The sequence below is a fragment of the Bradysia coprophila genome, chromosome X, assembly GCF_014529535.1.
Source record: "Bradysia coprophila strain Holo2 chromosome X, BU_Bcop_v1, whole genome shotgun sequence".
Taxonomy (NCBI): domain Eukaryota; kingdom Metazoa; phylum Arthropoda; class Insecta; order Diptera; family Sciaridae; genus Bradysia; species Bradysia coprophila.
In genome coordinates, this window is record NC_050737.1 from 7,611,461 (window position 1) to 7,628,765 (window position 17,305).

General features: G+C 33.7%; 1 protein-coding gene across 2 annotated transcripts in view; it reads left to right on the forward strand.

Moving 5' to 3' along the window:
- The window catches only part of LOC119085749 (homeotic protein antennapedia-like), a 129,182-nt gene that overhangs the window by 86,174 nt on the left and 25,703 nt on the right, over window positions 1-17,305 (forward strand). For both annotated transcript variants that reach the window (XM_037196231.1, XM_037196232.1), the window contains exons 4-5: window positions 15,790-16,447; window positions 16,523-16,715. In XM_037196231.1, coding sequence (XP_037052126.1) covers window positions 15,980-16,447; window positions 16,523-16,715 — 661 coding nt within the window. In that variant the 5' untranslated portion in view covers window positions 15,790-15,979. The remainder of the gene's footprint in view (window positions 1-15,789; window positions 16,448-16,522; window positions 16,716-17,305) is intronic.

Sequence of the window (17,305 nt, forward strand, 5' to 3'; positions counted from 1 at the left end):
CATGCATCGGCGAAATAATGCAAAAGATGAAAATTTTCGTGACCACATATTTTGAATGCATGTCACATAATAAGACATTGCAAATTCTCTGCGTAAAAGTAAGACTAATGTTCTTGTCATTCTAAAAAAGACATCTGTTCACGGGTGAAGTAAACTTAGTATAAAATTACATTTGATATTGCATTTATATGAGTAACGATGCGATTAACTAACGTTAGTACTTTGGACATTTAAAAACAAATGGCGACTGAATACTTAGTTTATTATTACTCATATTTGCGGATTGCATTTTCGGAATAAGATTATTGAAGTGTCAGAAATCTGGTGCCAAGTCAGAGAATGTGTAATCGATATTTGCAACATTTTGAAATGAGAAAACTCCTTGGTTTAATTTGAACTGGTTCTGTGCAGTTGACGTTATGTAAATAAATATTTGCGATGTAAAATTCACACTTATCACATATTGTCATGAAATGGAGATCTGAGTACGACATAGCACGTAAAATGTACATTTACTATGCTGGTGCATGTAATAAGACTATTACATGTATAGGCAATAGCCTTTACATCACTCGCATAGTAAAACGTCGTACTACACACGGAAAATAAAGTGATATCTCGTATCACGATGAGTAAATGTACCTCGGGCTAAAGCCCTCGGTTACTTTTACTCATCTGGATACAAGATATCACTTTACTTCCCTTGCATAGTAAGGTACTATTCTTCTTATTATTAACTTTTTACAATCGGTAAGCATATTGTCACGTCATACTTAAATCTGTTACTTCGTTTGTTTAAACTATCGCCTAGCATTAAGTTAATACTATTAACACAAAATCTGTTATTTCATTTGTTGAATCTTTCATGCTAAGTATTTATTGAAGAAGTTGTACTGCAAAGACTGGATTGCATACTTATTTATTGATCCAAACTTTACCTTCTATGTTGTATATAAGAAAATTGCATTAGGTCAGGAATAAACAATCACATGCATTATATTCTAGAATAACTTGATTCAATTTATTTGGCATCATCCCACTTAAGTACTTTAAAGATCATTTCCTCGTTTGATTTGGTTTTTAATCCATCAAGTTCTGTTTTACCGATTCAACTTTTTCGCCATGATTGCCTAGAAATTTCTGAAGATGATACAGTATGAACCAAATGAGATTCGAAGTAAAGTTGGGAAAAACAAGACTTTTTAATTACTTTCCCCGAAAAACAAACGGACGTAGATTGGGTTCATCCCGAGGGGCTGACATACCCACACAAGACGAACAAAAAATCACCCAACACTTTTTCACAGCACACAGTGCTATAGGCGAGATATTACCGAAAATCGTGCATTTAAATTTTTTTCTAACATACACAAATGTATGTTACAGAGGCCGAGTGGATTTAGTTAGCAGCTCAACGTTTTTTTTCGTACTTGAGACGGTATAAAAGAAAATTAACTTCAAATACTTTCCCACATATAGTTGTAGCTGTTGCAGCTACAATAAGATTTGAAAATAAATTAGGGTAACGTTCTTAATTAACACAGACATTGTCTTGTATACATCTACACAATTATTTATTTTAGTGATCTTTTTCTGAAGCAGATGCGTCTTTATTTTCGTAAAATACATAAACAAGTGATAAGTTTTTCCTTACCTTATAACCACACGCATAATAAAAAGTATATGAGCGCAAGCCAGAGTATGAGTAGCGTTTGTAAAAATTTCGTTTCTGTAGGGAAATTAAAAATTCCTGCCATTCTTACTTCAAATTGGCTCAGCAACATTTTCTGAAGGACAGGAATAAGAATCGCCTTATTGGTTGCACATCAAAATATGGAACAATATCTGATTCTTAAAAGGGCATAAAAAGGTTCGACTTTTCCATATTTCTTAAGCTAATCTGTCAATCTGGATGGTAATATTCAAACGTTATTTATTTTTGCGGGAGCGTTATAAAAAATCGATTGAAAGTGATTTCAAAGATTTGTAAATTAAAAATCTCCATTGGTAAACCCAGAAGAACAGTTGCTGAAAAATATTTTCCATTAGTAATTTACAGTTCTTTATCACGTGTTCACAGACGACAAGCATATGACAAGTATTGTTATTGGGTCTATTACTTCCATCGACCAAAGTATTTTTAATTTGTTGATTTCAAATCTTATACTTCAATTTTTTTAACATTCATTTTACTATAAAAAAGACCATATTACGCATAGCTTGTCATTATTTTTGTCTTCGTTATCGTATTAACAAATACGTAGTATATATACAATTTAGGCAATACATTACTGCTAATTTCTATCCGGCAATCTACTACTTCATCGATTCACACTTTGGTCAAAATGACATAAAATTGATAAATTGTTCGATTGTAATAACGTCCAGTCCAGCAATTTTTTTCTATCTCGTTCCATGCTCTCATCAGAATTGTATTGATTTTCACACGATGCTAACTTCGATCTTATAAAAGCGAATGTTTACTGTGGCGATTATGCGGAAAAAGTAGAAAATCAGCACCGAACTAGTGCTATTTTCGTCCAAAATTCAACTATAAAGGAGGTGATAATTTCTTGTATTGTGCGTGTGATTAATATTCCGAAAGATGATGGTATGTATTATCGTACACAAATTTGCAGACGCTACACTTTATACTGGCTATCTATAAATTCAACACTCCTTCACAGAATGGGGGTAAATAAATATTTGGTCGAACAATTTTCGGAGCAAGTTACTAACATGTTAACGACAACGTTTCTGAAATATTCTTTTCTCCATCGATGTGTTGTGTGGTAAAGGTATTTTTTTTATTGCCTCAACTCGGTCAGGTGTTCCGAGTGAAAAACGATTTCATTATGGGTTCACTCAGGAATGGTTTTTATTTCGATAAATTTACATCGACAATATATATTGGATGAGGTCATCAGACTGGTTCTTAACTGTATTTTCTGCAAAAGAGTATCATCAAATTTTATGCACAATTAATTACCCCCTTCTATTGACCGTTTGAAATCGATACACTAAAAATATAACTAATTTAACATAACCTATATAAGATACGGCGTTTTTTTATTACACTCAATAATTATGTCAGGAATTGCTAAAAACCAGTTCTTAAACTTTCCGTTTCTACGTATCCGTTTTGTTATTTTCGCATTTATTTTTATTTTTATTTTTATATTACAACCAGCAATATTATATATATAAACTTACTTGTGTCCCTAAACATTCCTGTGTTGCCGGTGCTGTTTATTTTTTATGTGTTACAATAAATAATCAACCGCGTGTTGTACGGTAGGTGTATCTTTATAGCTTTTTACGTAACGACTCGAAGAAAATGTTAATATCTTTTCGAATAAAACTGCCGTTGCATACAATATCATCTATCATTCGACCTTGAATTCGATTTCAATGTAAATGTTTATGCTCATCGTTTACAACAGTTCGTTTGTTATTCTTAATCACTTATCGTTAAGATTTATGGCTGCACCACTGACATATCAATCCGAAAAGGTACTTCAAGTGGTTCGTTCAAAAATTTCGGATTGGTATTTTTCGGAAAAATGTTTTTTTTTTCGTTATTCGTTTACAATTTAAAGTTTTAATTGGACCCCGATTGCAAGTCACAGTAAGTCAGACTTACCTATGACACTGTTAGGTCAGATCTACCTATTAGACGTAGATAAGCTAGACTTATCTAATTGAGCTAGTCAGGTCAGAATTCTATATTAAACCTAGATAGGTCAGACTTTCCTATTAGACCTATACAGTCCAGACTTATCTATATTAGAACTGAAGAATTGGTTTTTCTTACAAAATTTTTTGTGCTTAGTTCCAAACATTCTTGTTTGAACCGTTTTAACGCATGACTAGAGTAAAGCGTCTCGATTTGTGTATAATTTAATTGTTAGCGTTCAATTGAGAAAAGGGGTCAAATTATTTACTGTAGCACAATTCCACCAATTCTTTATTATAAATTCATTTATTGTTTCGAAACATAAATTCCTCTCTGCGTTAGTTCTGTTCAAAGACAAGACCTGGCTAGTGTTCCCGTATTTGCATAACATTTTTGCGAAGAAACAAGAAAAACAAAACACTTTTTATCGAAATGCTGAAAATGTCTGAAACGACAATATATACGATTATCAAATCGATACTACACCACTTGAATGAGATCTTCTGCTTGTTTCACATATGTGCACATTCCCACACGGTAAAATATGACTATACTGGTTTTCGTGTTAAAGTGCTGGATTGTTTGTGTATAGAATCAAATGAATTTCACGTCGAATGGGAACGTTAGCAGACTATCACTGGAAGGTAATGGTGGTGTCTTTTCTTTTTTTAATGTTTGGGGGGTGTTCTACAAATATCACATATTCGGATTGATAATTTCTCTGTGTTTCGTTTACATTTCATTAAGATGTAATACACGCTGACAAACGTTCCAGTGTCTCGGTCTAGTTAATTATAATTATTATTTGAATGGAACATCCAGATCTATGAGTGACGTGATGGATGTGTGCTCATTTACAATAGAGATTCGTGAACACTCCCTTTTCAATTTAGAAACTCAATTCCAATTCTATGTCTTAATTTTCCGAGTTCTTAGTATGAACAACATAAAAAAAGAACGAAAAAAAGTTTTTTTTTGTTTAATGCTGTGTGTATAATATCCGAACCACATAATAACTATTCGTATCGTGTGTTATAACTACAAGCATACAGAAAACTTTATAAAACATTATCAATTAATATCTGCCTACATACATCTAGTCACTACCCCATAATTACATTCAAAGCAAAGAGAAAAACAAAATGGTCTGATTGGTTTAAAAATTTTAATTATATGGTTTGTGAGAACAGACATGTGTTAGACGGAGTTTGAAATAAGGTAACTTTTACAAAAGTATAAAAGGTAGTTCAAAGTATTGGATGAAAAAAAAATACGAGTCATATATAAACGAGTAAAAGTTACGTGTTTCGCGCTATATGGCATGAATTATATTCCGAATATTTTCTACAGTATTCTTATGTAACCCTCACTGGATATATGGTACCATTTATACCCGATACCCATATTTATACGTACAGAAAAACATTTTTTAGTCGCTTTGTAATAAAATGTGCTATATTCGTACAGCGTTAGTTAATATAACTGCCAACCGACGGGATCTTAAAATATTGATGGTAAACAGAAATATGGAACATGCTCTCATGTGACACTCATCCATTTCGAATGAGTTCCACAAAAATGCGTTGTATTGTTGACATTACAGTGTAAATATAAATAAACTTAAGGGAATTGTTTATGAATAATATTGAATACTATGGATCCTTCTCTCCCCTTTTCTAAATCACCGTCTCTGTGGAATATTTTGTCTTTCGACATTGAGTGCCAAGGTGAATGTATAAGTTCAAACAAACCGTCAATATACGAATGCGATGCTAACATGTAAACAGAACAATGAAAAAATGTTCTTTAAATTTGAATTCCATTTTCGTGTAATGAATTTTGTTTTGGCATTGACAAAGTAGGGATTGTATGAGGGGTACCATCAAAAAAGTATTTGGAATCAATTGATTATTTTCTGAATACCGGACAGAGCAAAAATCGTGAACCACGTTCGTTCTTTAAAATATTGAACTAGAGTTGCTTATCGCATCTCTTTAATAAAGAGCTTTTCTCATATTGCTTCTTATATCTTATCAATTATCACAAACGTTTTCTGTCGCTTAACTTACCTCGAAAAATACATTTTACCAAAAGCTATGCAATCATTCTTTCATCTAAACTTTTTAATCAAAATGCCGTGAATCATTGACTTTTAAACGCTCCACAAGTACTAACATCGAGGTTAGTTCAATCCCTACCATCATATAAAACTTTTGACCATGTCAACTATTACAAAACAGTTGAATGATCGCGAGAAGGGCTCACTTTCACTATAGTAAAGATGGTTTCATTAGTCATCAACTATACTTCCAAAATAAACATTGAATGCTGCCTAGCGTTGTATTATATAGCAAATTCTAATGCTAAAACAAATGATGTAAAAGATTTGCCCGTCACAGATATCTGTCATTTTCTAAAGCTATAACGGATTGCAGTTTCAAAATGTTCCTTTCAATTGAAATTGTGCAAAGTAGACCATAGCTGAGCAATTATTAAGAATATATCGTTCGCGGAACGCTTAAAAAAACCAGTCTCTCGTTTCTATGTGATATCCACATCATTAATTTGAAACAGATAACATTTATCATACAATGTCGTATCATGTCGATCTTACATATTATAAAAATAGAATTAGGGTAACGGTTCGAACATATGTTGTTAATCAAACGCCTGTTCTGGTAAAGCCAGAAATGTTGTTGTGCACAAACACCTTTTATAGCGAAAAAAATCAATACTTTGACTATGTGTGTTGAAGAGTGTGCTGAAAGTATTTAGGCTCTCTTGAATAGTAATTTGTTCCATATTTGCATGTACAACACTTAATTTAAATGCTCCGAATATCTACTCATCCGTTGTACATAAAACCCCTAGATTCTCCGAAAGGAAATGATGATAAAAATCATGTTATGTACGAAATTCTCCCATTTATTTTATTTTTTTTTTATTTCGGTTTCTTATATAAAATTAATTATTACCTAACGACATGTTAAATGACATGAAATGTTCGGTATATATATTCAGTTTAATGTGGTGATATGATACTTGAAGATTACGTAGGCAACATGCTGGGTTTTGGTTGCCGGCTTCTATTTGAACATTTTGTGATATTTTAAATGTCCACCGCGACCACACCAATTGCTGATTTACTATTTATAGGGTCAGTTAATTTAGTTTCTAGGATTATAGCCATTTATATGACTTAATTCGATATTTTCTTTTGGTATTACATTTGAACTTCATTTCAGAATTTCGAAATTAACAAATTAATTTAGTTTTTTTTGTGCTCGATCCTATCATACCTTTCGTTCATTGAATGTGTAAATCGGCAATTTATCATGGATTTTAGTTCAGTAGAACTTTGCTTTTATTTGAAGATTTTTTTTTTTTTTTGCGAGTTGAGGACAACATCTATTACTTCTTTTGTATATGCCCACCATAAATTTTGCTATAAAAGAGAACACTTGCCAGAGCTTATTTATTTATTTCGTCACCATTGATAGATGATAGAAGATCTTCGAATAGTGAGTCCTTGTGTTCTTTGCAGGACAAACGAACTATCATTGACATTATGCGAGAAATGATCTGAAGCAAAACTTTTAGAGCTTGATATCATGCGCTCCCGCTTATTTTTACTACGAACGTTATTTTGAGTGCCAGATAAACATTGACATTGACATTGAAAGACATTGAAATACAAATCGAGAAACTCTCAGATTTCCAAAAAAAACTCATTGAACATAAAACGATAGAGTTGTAAACAATTTTTATGACAAGAAAACCCATAATAAGAAGAATACTTACATAGAATTTTTCCTGCAGTTGTGTGAATTCTAGTCTTTACTAAAGGTGGAGGCGTCCTTACATTTACAAAATTTTACAAGTCAGCGCACACAAATCGACTTATGCGTCGCAACAGATAAAATCTTCAGGTTAGAAAGTTGTAAGATAATTTATACTCCGACGTTCACAATCGACTTTTAGTAAATTGTAGGAATAATATTACAGATTCCCGTATGAACTTTCATTTACGTCACAATCAACCAAACAAATGAACGGCTTCCAATGTCGTCATTTGCGTTCTGTTTAGTTATCCATTTCGAACACATTGTAAAATTCTCCCATGCATGTACACACACTTAACAATTCCGGTCAGTGTGCATGCCAAGGAATGCTAATGTATATTCACGCTTATCGACTTGCAAAGGTGAAAACAAGACTCCATTTGTTTGATTGCATAGATAAATCACAAGGAGTGAAGAGTAGTCTGTCTATTGTTGTACAGAAACCAAGACAAATGAAATAGAGAGATTTGTGCATTCTTAGTCCGTCGACATTTATGGAGGGAACAAGGAAGAAACATAAAACTAGGCGCTATTTATATTATGGATTTATTAATCTTCTTTAAAAAATATTTGAATCTGGTCTGCGAGCATACCACATCATTGATATAGGTTCACGTTAATTTCAAAACCGTTTCATCTTTTTTGTGTAATCCCTGGTGGCAAAATGATCTAGCAATTTTCTTGTCCTGCTCTGATAAAAATGCTTTATATAATATCTTCAAGGTGTGATATTTGAACAGACGAACACACATAAAATGCCTAACGACTGGTTTTCGTACATTTTAATTAGGTAAAAGCCATGGATAAAACCATTTCGGTGTTTATATTATTCTAGGCCGCATTTGCACAACCACTAAAGTGCTCAATGTGGTGTGCTACACAAAAAACATGTTATATGAAAAAGGAAACCATTATGCATAATTTTTGTATATTTCGGCTTTTCGGTTTGAATATAATGGTTGGCATACATTAAATTCGTTTCATTTAGTTTACATTCGGTGAAACTTTCCACTCACATACTATTTCAAAAATTTGGTCCACAATGTTGATATAATATTGGCCACTTTTGTGCGACTCCAAATGGGAAGAGGCCTCGCTTCCACTTTTCTGGCTATAGTCCGAGTGAAATGGTTGCTTTTGTGAATTTTATAGCCTTTGACATGAGTTGTATGACTTAATTTGGTTGGTAAGTTTTGTGAATTATGTTTGCATTGTACACTGCTACTCGTTAGAATTGAATTAACTAGCCAGTTGTTATTGACCGCGACGTGGAAAGTATTCGATAAACAGTGTATAATGTCACCATCTTATGGCAAACTGGGCAAGCTGTAACTTAAAACGAATGAAGTAGAAGATCAAACGTTCCGAGAGACCTTCTGTCAGATACATATAATAAAGATATAAAGATATTCAAAGCAGAATCTTTTGATATAGTACAGTTGACAGTTGTTTTCTATCTAAATACAGAGCATTGCGGCATTATCATTCCACTGTCTAACTGTTACATTATCTTTCCGTTTCGTTTTTCAAAGATAATTCAATTCTGTCTGCTCAAGCACTGACTGTTTTTATGTCCAATCTGTCAAACAAGTCTTTGTGTTTAGCGTTATTGCGATTTTCTTGTCAGTCTTAATACTCGCTATGTTCGGCTAAATCATTTGCAGTGTTCGCTCTGCTCCTTTTATACCGATAAGTTTGTACTACAATTCACTTCACTAACAGGTTTGGTTCTGACCGTTAAAAATAAATTTTAAATTTTAATTTAATTCAGCTTTAGTTCGGAGTTCCTGAAATTTTTTTTGACTGAAACCAAGTTAAATAAAGTTTTAATTAAAAATAACAAACGGCAAACGCATCGTCAATAAAGGACGTCCGAGATTTTTCTGGAATTTTAGACCCCCCTCCCCCCTTGTCCGCACTTTTCCACTACACAAATGGATGGCGGTCACACTTTGGCGAACCCCCCTCACCCCCATAGTGCGGACGTCCTTTATGGATGGCCCCAATATAATAATTTATCTTATATTTAGCATTCGAGCCAAAAAGTTTTTCTATAATTGAGACCACTAGCCAGGGCTCATCGCTCATTTTGGTCGCTGTTATTGATAACAGATGACTAACTAATTCTAAACAGTCGAACTTGAATGGTCCAACGGAGTAAAATAAGAATTTGTAAACTTTTCAGTCGAAATTGGGAAAGTAAAAGTGTTTCTCATGATCTGTAGACCGGTTAAAATTACACCCTATATTCATGTTCATCCAAAATTTTGCCTCCTATTCTTTCGACATATTTAAATGGACGTGAGGAATTTTCAATGGTTTGTTCTTCATTATTTATAGATGACCCTCATCCAATCCGTCTATGTAAATCTTTAATTCGAATATGACATAGGCAGTCACTTGACTATTTCTTTGGCATTCGATTTAACTAACTAAACAAAGTATTTACTGTGAACGAGTTGTAGCCCATAGCTCGGACTATTATGGATCACATTTCCTGAAAGTGTGCTGAATTGCACTTAACCTGTGTTCGTGCAATGGCTACGCGGATAGCTACACATAAATTTAAATGGCTAAAATGATTATTTCCAATTATAAGACGTTAATTGTGCCACATCAAAAAGAATGATCCACTTGATGAAGCAGTAAATTGCATAAAACTAAACCACAAATTCATTGTCATCACAACTAATTAGGTCTCACGTAAAATCATTATCTCATTAAAATGATATAAAGATAAGTACAGATAATGAAGTGTTTTACATAATTTTAAAACGAAAATCATTTGCAAATATGAAAATTACATGTAATATATCATGCGCTTAATGTAATTATTGTATTTATATGTACTGTACCATCAGATATAACGTGGTGGCGCTCGTAAATATATGTAATGAGTATCGTTGCAGCAGATAAATCTACAATCATAAAATTAAATTGAAAAAAAAAATAATTTTCATAATATTTATATGTAGTGAGGTTGAGTGATTGGATGGCTGCGTGCATTTTTATATGTTTTCACGAAAAAATATAAAATAATGAAAAACGTTTCGGTCACTAATCAAAATTAAATTCGTGTGCTTCTTTCGAAATATGTAACTGACTTTTTCAATTATAGTCAGTCATTTCAACAGATGAATGGCGTATACCACGACGCATGAATGTGTATACGACGAACGAACCACAATACACTGAGTTGTTGTTGTGTTGTTGTTTTTTTGTATTTTGAAATTACTCTACTCAATTGAAGTCATGGGCGGTCGCAAAATCCAAATTTCAATAGGTGGGATATGCACAATAGAAAGAGGACGGTCATAGTTGAATGTATATATGCATATACACATTTTTCTATACTTACAACTGAAAACAAATCAATCACAGTCAAACTAGCTAAGTTTTGTTGAAGATGGACGGACATATTGAGTGTCTGTGTGAAGTGTAAAGTAAAAAGGATAGTTAATTAAGATGTAAGGTCGAAACACTGTCAGTTTACTGGAAATAATTTATTTTAGAATTTTTGCTGAAGTTTAAACGAAGGATTCTTAACGTCAGGGTATATTGATCTTGTCCATTTTAGCTTATTATTGCGGGGAGGGAACAAACTCTTATTGTTATTTTTTTAATATTTTATAAAAGTCAAGCGTACCACGGTTGGAACTTACACGCCAGAGTAAAGTAGACCAGGCAGAAGCAGTTCATTTTCGAAATGTCAGGCAAGTCACCTAATACACTGTAAGAAAATGAACTCAAATGAACACTGACATCAATTGAATTAATTTTATTCGCAAAACATAAGGCTACCAGATAATCCAGGTCCCTAGTCAAATCAGGCGCTTCGGCCTGGTTTATTTTACTCTGTAATCGATCTTCCATTTGCTTCTTCGTTTGTTTAAAACATTTCTTACGATACAAAATTCTTCGTTACCCATACTTTATGTTATAAAACTCTATATCCAAGGCTTATCGCTTCATTTGGTCGTTGCTGTCGATAGCAGATTTTATTTATTGATTTATTGTAACTTTAAGGCCAGTGATTTTTTTTAAAGTGACTTATCACATGTCCGGGCTGTAATAGTCTTTACTAGGCCATTCAGCTGTGTGGGCGATTAGCATCGGCCTTTTTCATCCTAAGTAAGTACCACTTGCTAGAGGTTTTTTCTGTGCAATGAGATAAATTGTCCATAAAATAAAAGAAAATTGCCGATATTGCAAGTTATCCCTATGTTCGGGCAATTTATTAAATACGAAATAGTCATTTGTGCACCCAGGCCCGGACTGGCCATATGGTGAATTCGGGGAATTCCCGATGGGCCTTTTGGATTTTTGTATGAGAATTTTTAATTTGTGGGCCTTTTTAAATTGAGTTGCATGGAGCCCCCGATGGGCTTTTTCGAGCCAGTCCGGTACTGTGTGCACCTGATTTGCACGATCGATTTTAGGCAATTTCGCGAGCTGTAGGCCAAACGGAATGAGTGACATATGAGTTTTCATGCAAAGGGCCGAAAACTCAAGAAAAAATATCAAAAATTGCCTTCATTTTCGGCCCGAAGCATGAAAATGATTATGTAAGGATGAATCTCAAAATAACCGAATTCGTTAGAATCACCGTTAAAAATGTTTAATGTACAAAATATGTATTTGAATATTTCGTAGCTGATGAAACATCGTTACCACCTACATCTTAGTTTGTTGGCAATGTTTTACTTTTCAATGTCGAACACTGTCCTTTATATCAATGCCAATGAAAGTCATTCTTCTCATTCTTACATTTGACGATCGTAACCTTTGCTGATTTTTTATTCTATTTTAGTGGAATACATTCTTATATCGCTAAAATCTTCGATTAATTTTTTGGACAATCTCAGATCAAATTATAATTCGTTTGAATTCGTTCCAATAATATTAGTTGAACATAATTTTGGTTTCATCAAAAAGAATCGATGAATTCATTTAGCTCAAACGTCACTATGTGATTTCAGTCTCTTCATTTCTGTATTCGATACATTTCAAAAATGCATTGCAACACTCTGTGGAAATACGATCTGCAATCGTTAACTAGTGTTATTTCATTTAGAATGCTTTATAGTCGGAATAAAATTGATAAAACCAAGCTTTATTCACTTTATTCTAATCAGAACACTAAGACTAAAGTCTAGTCAGTAAATAGAAGTGATTTTTTAAACGCAATTGCTGCGAACTTTTTTTTACTTAACGGAACACAAAAGGCCTCTGCTAACGCACGCCAATGATAAAGATAGAGTTTTTTTTGGGGTACATAAATTTGCATACATTTTTTGGCAGTGGTAAAAGAGAAAATAAATGACACAATCTTAACCATAGCATCCAAATAAATTATTGTGCTTTGAAAAATTACACACAAGAGCGATGTCTTATTTGAAAAACTTAGAAGATTGATTGCTCTAAATCATTTACTTCACTGCTTCGGTAAAGTTTGAATGCAATTTTCTTTCCAGATATTTAACATTTTATTTTTACAAACAAATTCTGTTAATTACAGCTGGAAATCCAGAAAACATTCAGTAAACATTCAGAAAACATACAGAAAACACCATTATACCGAATTCCAAAAACACAAACATCTTATGTTTCCATTCAGCATAACATACCCGGGGTTATTTCACAAACAAACTGCTTTCAAAACAATGAAAAACCTGAAAGCATAAAGTTTGTAACACCACCACTGCAATAAGTTTGTAACACCACCACTTGTTCCACTCATGCTTAAAATATATCCGTTCTCACAACAAATCATTATTTATTCAATACTCCATCCACTGAAGATTATATTTTTAAAAAGCATCCTATAACTTCGACATATACAATAACAGGTGTCACTACATTCACTTAAGCCATGAATCGAAACCGACTGTGAATATACACATAAATTTAGGCGAGCGTCATAAAACGCTTCGGTGTTATTATATACACTCTTTATGGCTCTGTCTTCTTCGTTGTATGATTTGATTGTATGCTTTATTTTTATGGAAATTGTAGCTTTTCGTCGTTGTGTAATCAATTTATTGATTTTTATAATAATTGAAGTCTTGAGTCACGATGTTGAGCTTCAGATGTTCTACACGTACAATTTCTTGATGTAGTAACTCGCTGATGTGAACTTTTTACTTGTAACCATTGATCAGATTAAGGAAAATTGTAATCATATGTTGCTATTATTATGAACAAGCCTCACTTGAGAATTTGTTTAATTTTTCGAATGGTGGTAGGTGGTAGATATATTAGAGCTTATTAGGCAAGCATATCAACAGCTTTACAATCGAATCTATTACTTCATTTGATTTAAATATTTTAAGGAAATTGATTTCAAATCTGTTACTTCATTTTTTTTAAACACTCCTGAATTCGTTATCGATAACAGATGTTAGGTGAACGTAACAGGTTAAGTTGGACCTGGTATTGAATACTCGCACACATGATATTTTATTAATTTGAATAAAAAAACATAGCTAACGCCGACCCGTACGAAACACCTATTCGTATCAAAAAGCCTTTAATGTGAAACTCTTCATTTCTCTTACTTCATTTTCTTCTCTGCTGAAAAACTATTCTCCCTTTAAAATCACTTACATTATCCACTCTTTGCCTTGTTATCATATACAACTAAATTGCCGGAGGCAATATAGACAGCCCCGTACGAAGACAAATTTCATAAATTCCTATTTAAACAGCTATATACCGCTATATTTAACTATATTTCACTATAAATAAACATTTCACAGATAAATATATGCTATTATATAGCTCTATATGCCTGTATATAGCTCAATATAGCTGTATATAGGTATATATAGATGTCCGTATATGGAATCCCTGAAACCCACACACATAACAAATTATTTCCATGTTAACAGAAACTCTCTAAGTATCATTTTTCCCAAGATATTTCTATTTTACTAAAATCCAATATGGCCGCCGGCAGCCATTTTGTTAGGAGACCGGAAATAGTACCGACGCTTTACATTCGTTAATACCTTTCAAACAAAAAAAAATTCATGAAATTCGGTCAAAATTTACTCGAGATATTGTCAAAATACACCACGTTCACTGTACTTCCGAGTAGCCAGATAAGAGCTCACTCCAAGAGACCTAGCTCACGCTCCGGAGAACATAATTTCATAAATTTTTTTTCCCTGATTGGTACGGTCAATACCTATCTAATAAAGCTAAAACAGACGAAATATGTTCAAATGTGGCCGACCTACAAGCAAAAAACTGCTTGCCGCCCTGTGCCTGTTCCACACCAAGGGGTCTAACTCACGAGTCGGTCATCCGATTTCCATAAATTTTTTTTTGTCGATCGGTATTGTAAATACCTTTTATTTGACGTATCACTTACAAGTTTAACGTTTAAATGTCCGGAGATATCTTCGAAAAACCGTAAAGCACTTATTGGGCCACAGCTCGGGAGGGGTCGATCCAAAATCACTCATCTTCGAACTTAGCCTGTCTTTTGACATTACCAAACGGGAAAAAAAAGAATTTTCAAAATCGGATGCGTTTTACTCAAGTTATCGTGCAGACAGACGGACAGACGGACAGACGGACAGACGGACATTTTTTTTTTCGCGGATTTGGCATCTCTAGACAACCACAATAGGTTTCCCCTTACTCAGGGAGTCCAATTCGACGTGTTACAAACGTATGCGTAAACCCATAAGACCCCAGTACTTCGTACGGGTCTAAACACATTCCTCTTACGTCAACGTATACCCCCATCCTCTTGTAATGCATAATATTTTACTACACAAGTGCCTTAAACTTTGACAGAAGGCATAAATTATACCCTTGAGTGTGATAACTGCATATCAGTTATCCGTAAACAGTTCTGTACTTTATTTTGTTTGTCATGGGAACGTAACCACGCACTTCTACTTTGTAAGCCGAATTATGTTTTTCTTGTTGATAGCGTGAAAATTACATGACCGCCTCTACTGTTATTGCGGGAGTGCATAAAAAGCTCTAGTTGCATAAGTCAAAACATAATTCTGGTGGAAAATGACAAAAGTATGATTATCAAATAAGATATTATGTCTTGATATGTTCCATAACTTTAGGCGTTTCTCGAACATTGATTGAGCTTATTCGTTTTATTTGAATGTTCGGTTAAGAATTTGAATTGAATATTTAGACCTAAGATACCAAAAATAATTATCAGAACGTCTGAGCTATGCTGAAATTTATTTATTTTTTACAATAACTCAAATAACCAATTTTCTTTTCAATTTTTTTCAGAAAGGAAATCGATCCAATACTTAAAAAGGAAGAAGTCAAACGAAATTAATTGCTAAGCACATAGATAATTGGAATTTGGATACCAATAACGTCACACCCCGTCAGTGTTCCTTGGCATTAAAAACTAAGCTTTAAACAAATCGCTAGAATTACACACACAAAAAGAAAACAAAAATAAAATTTGCACAAAATGACAATGAGTACAAATAACTGTGAAAGTATGACCTCATACTTCGCAAACTCATACATGGGTTCCGATATGCATGGTCACTATCCTAACGGTGACCATTTGGATGGCAATCAACAAATGCATCACTATAGTCAAAATCCAAATCAGGCGAATATGCCACCATATCCTCGATTTCCACCGTACGACAGAATGGGTTATTACAATCAAAATATGGATCAAACGGGATATTCTAGGCCGGACAGTCCGTCCAGCCAGGTGGGAATGCCACAGCAGCCAAATGGAACTCAAATAGGACCTCAGACAAATCAACAACAGCCAGTTGTTTATGCTAGTTGTAAGCTACAGGCGGCTGTTGGTGGATTAGGAATGAGCGCTGAAAGCGGTTCACCCCCATTGGAACAAATGGGATCACATCATATGACATCACAAATGACAATACCTCATCACATGGGTCATGCACAGAGTCAGGTAATTAATTTAAGCGATAAATTTGTTTTCGATGGACTCTACTAACGGAAAAAATTGATTGCCAAAACACAACAGGTACATCAAACGTCACAACATATGGGTATGTACGGACAGACTGGCGGTGGGCCACCAGTAGCCACACCTCAAGGTATGATCCATCAGCAACCTCCACAAATGCATCAAGGACAACCTCAACCACCACCAAATAGTCAAAATAATCAGTCATCGTTACCATCACCTCTATATCCTTGGATGCGAAGTCAGTTTGGTAAGTAAAATTAACTCAATGTAAACTTTCTTTTATTACACATCCGCGCACAAGGTAAAGACGTTCGTTTGGATTATAGCTCCATTGAGGAAATAACTTATATAAATGGAAACGTATCTTGTAGCAAGACGATTTGACTAATTTATTCAAAAGCTAAAGTTTGGAAAAGTTTTTTTTTTTACGTGAAGTACACACATATTATTTACCAAGTTACTATAACTTCAGTTAAGCAGAACACTTTATAGTTTTTTTTTCTCTTTTCGTTGTGGATGTAGCTCTCATTCGGTTCGCATTTAAGGTATAATGTGGGTGTTGCGGGAAAATTAGTTTCAAATGAAAAACATGTTAACGAAATCATGAAAACTAATAACACAAAAAATTGAGAGCTAATAACCAACGCGCTTCAAGCATCAGTTACACTCTAAATAGTGTACTGAAACGGGACAGTACATCAAACAAATGTTGACACTGTAAAAAAATCTGGAAACATTTTTCATACAAAATAGTCTTCTATTTGACATCTGTCACTCGAAGCACTTTTGCAAATTGCATAAAAGGGGAAAATTAGTCAAGGTATGATTATAGTTCGA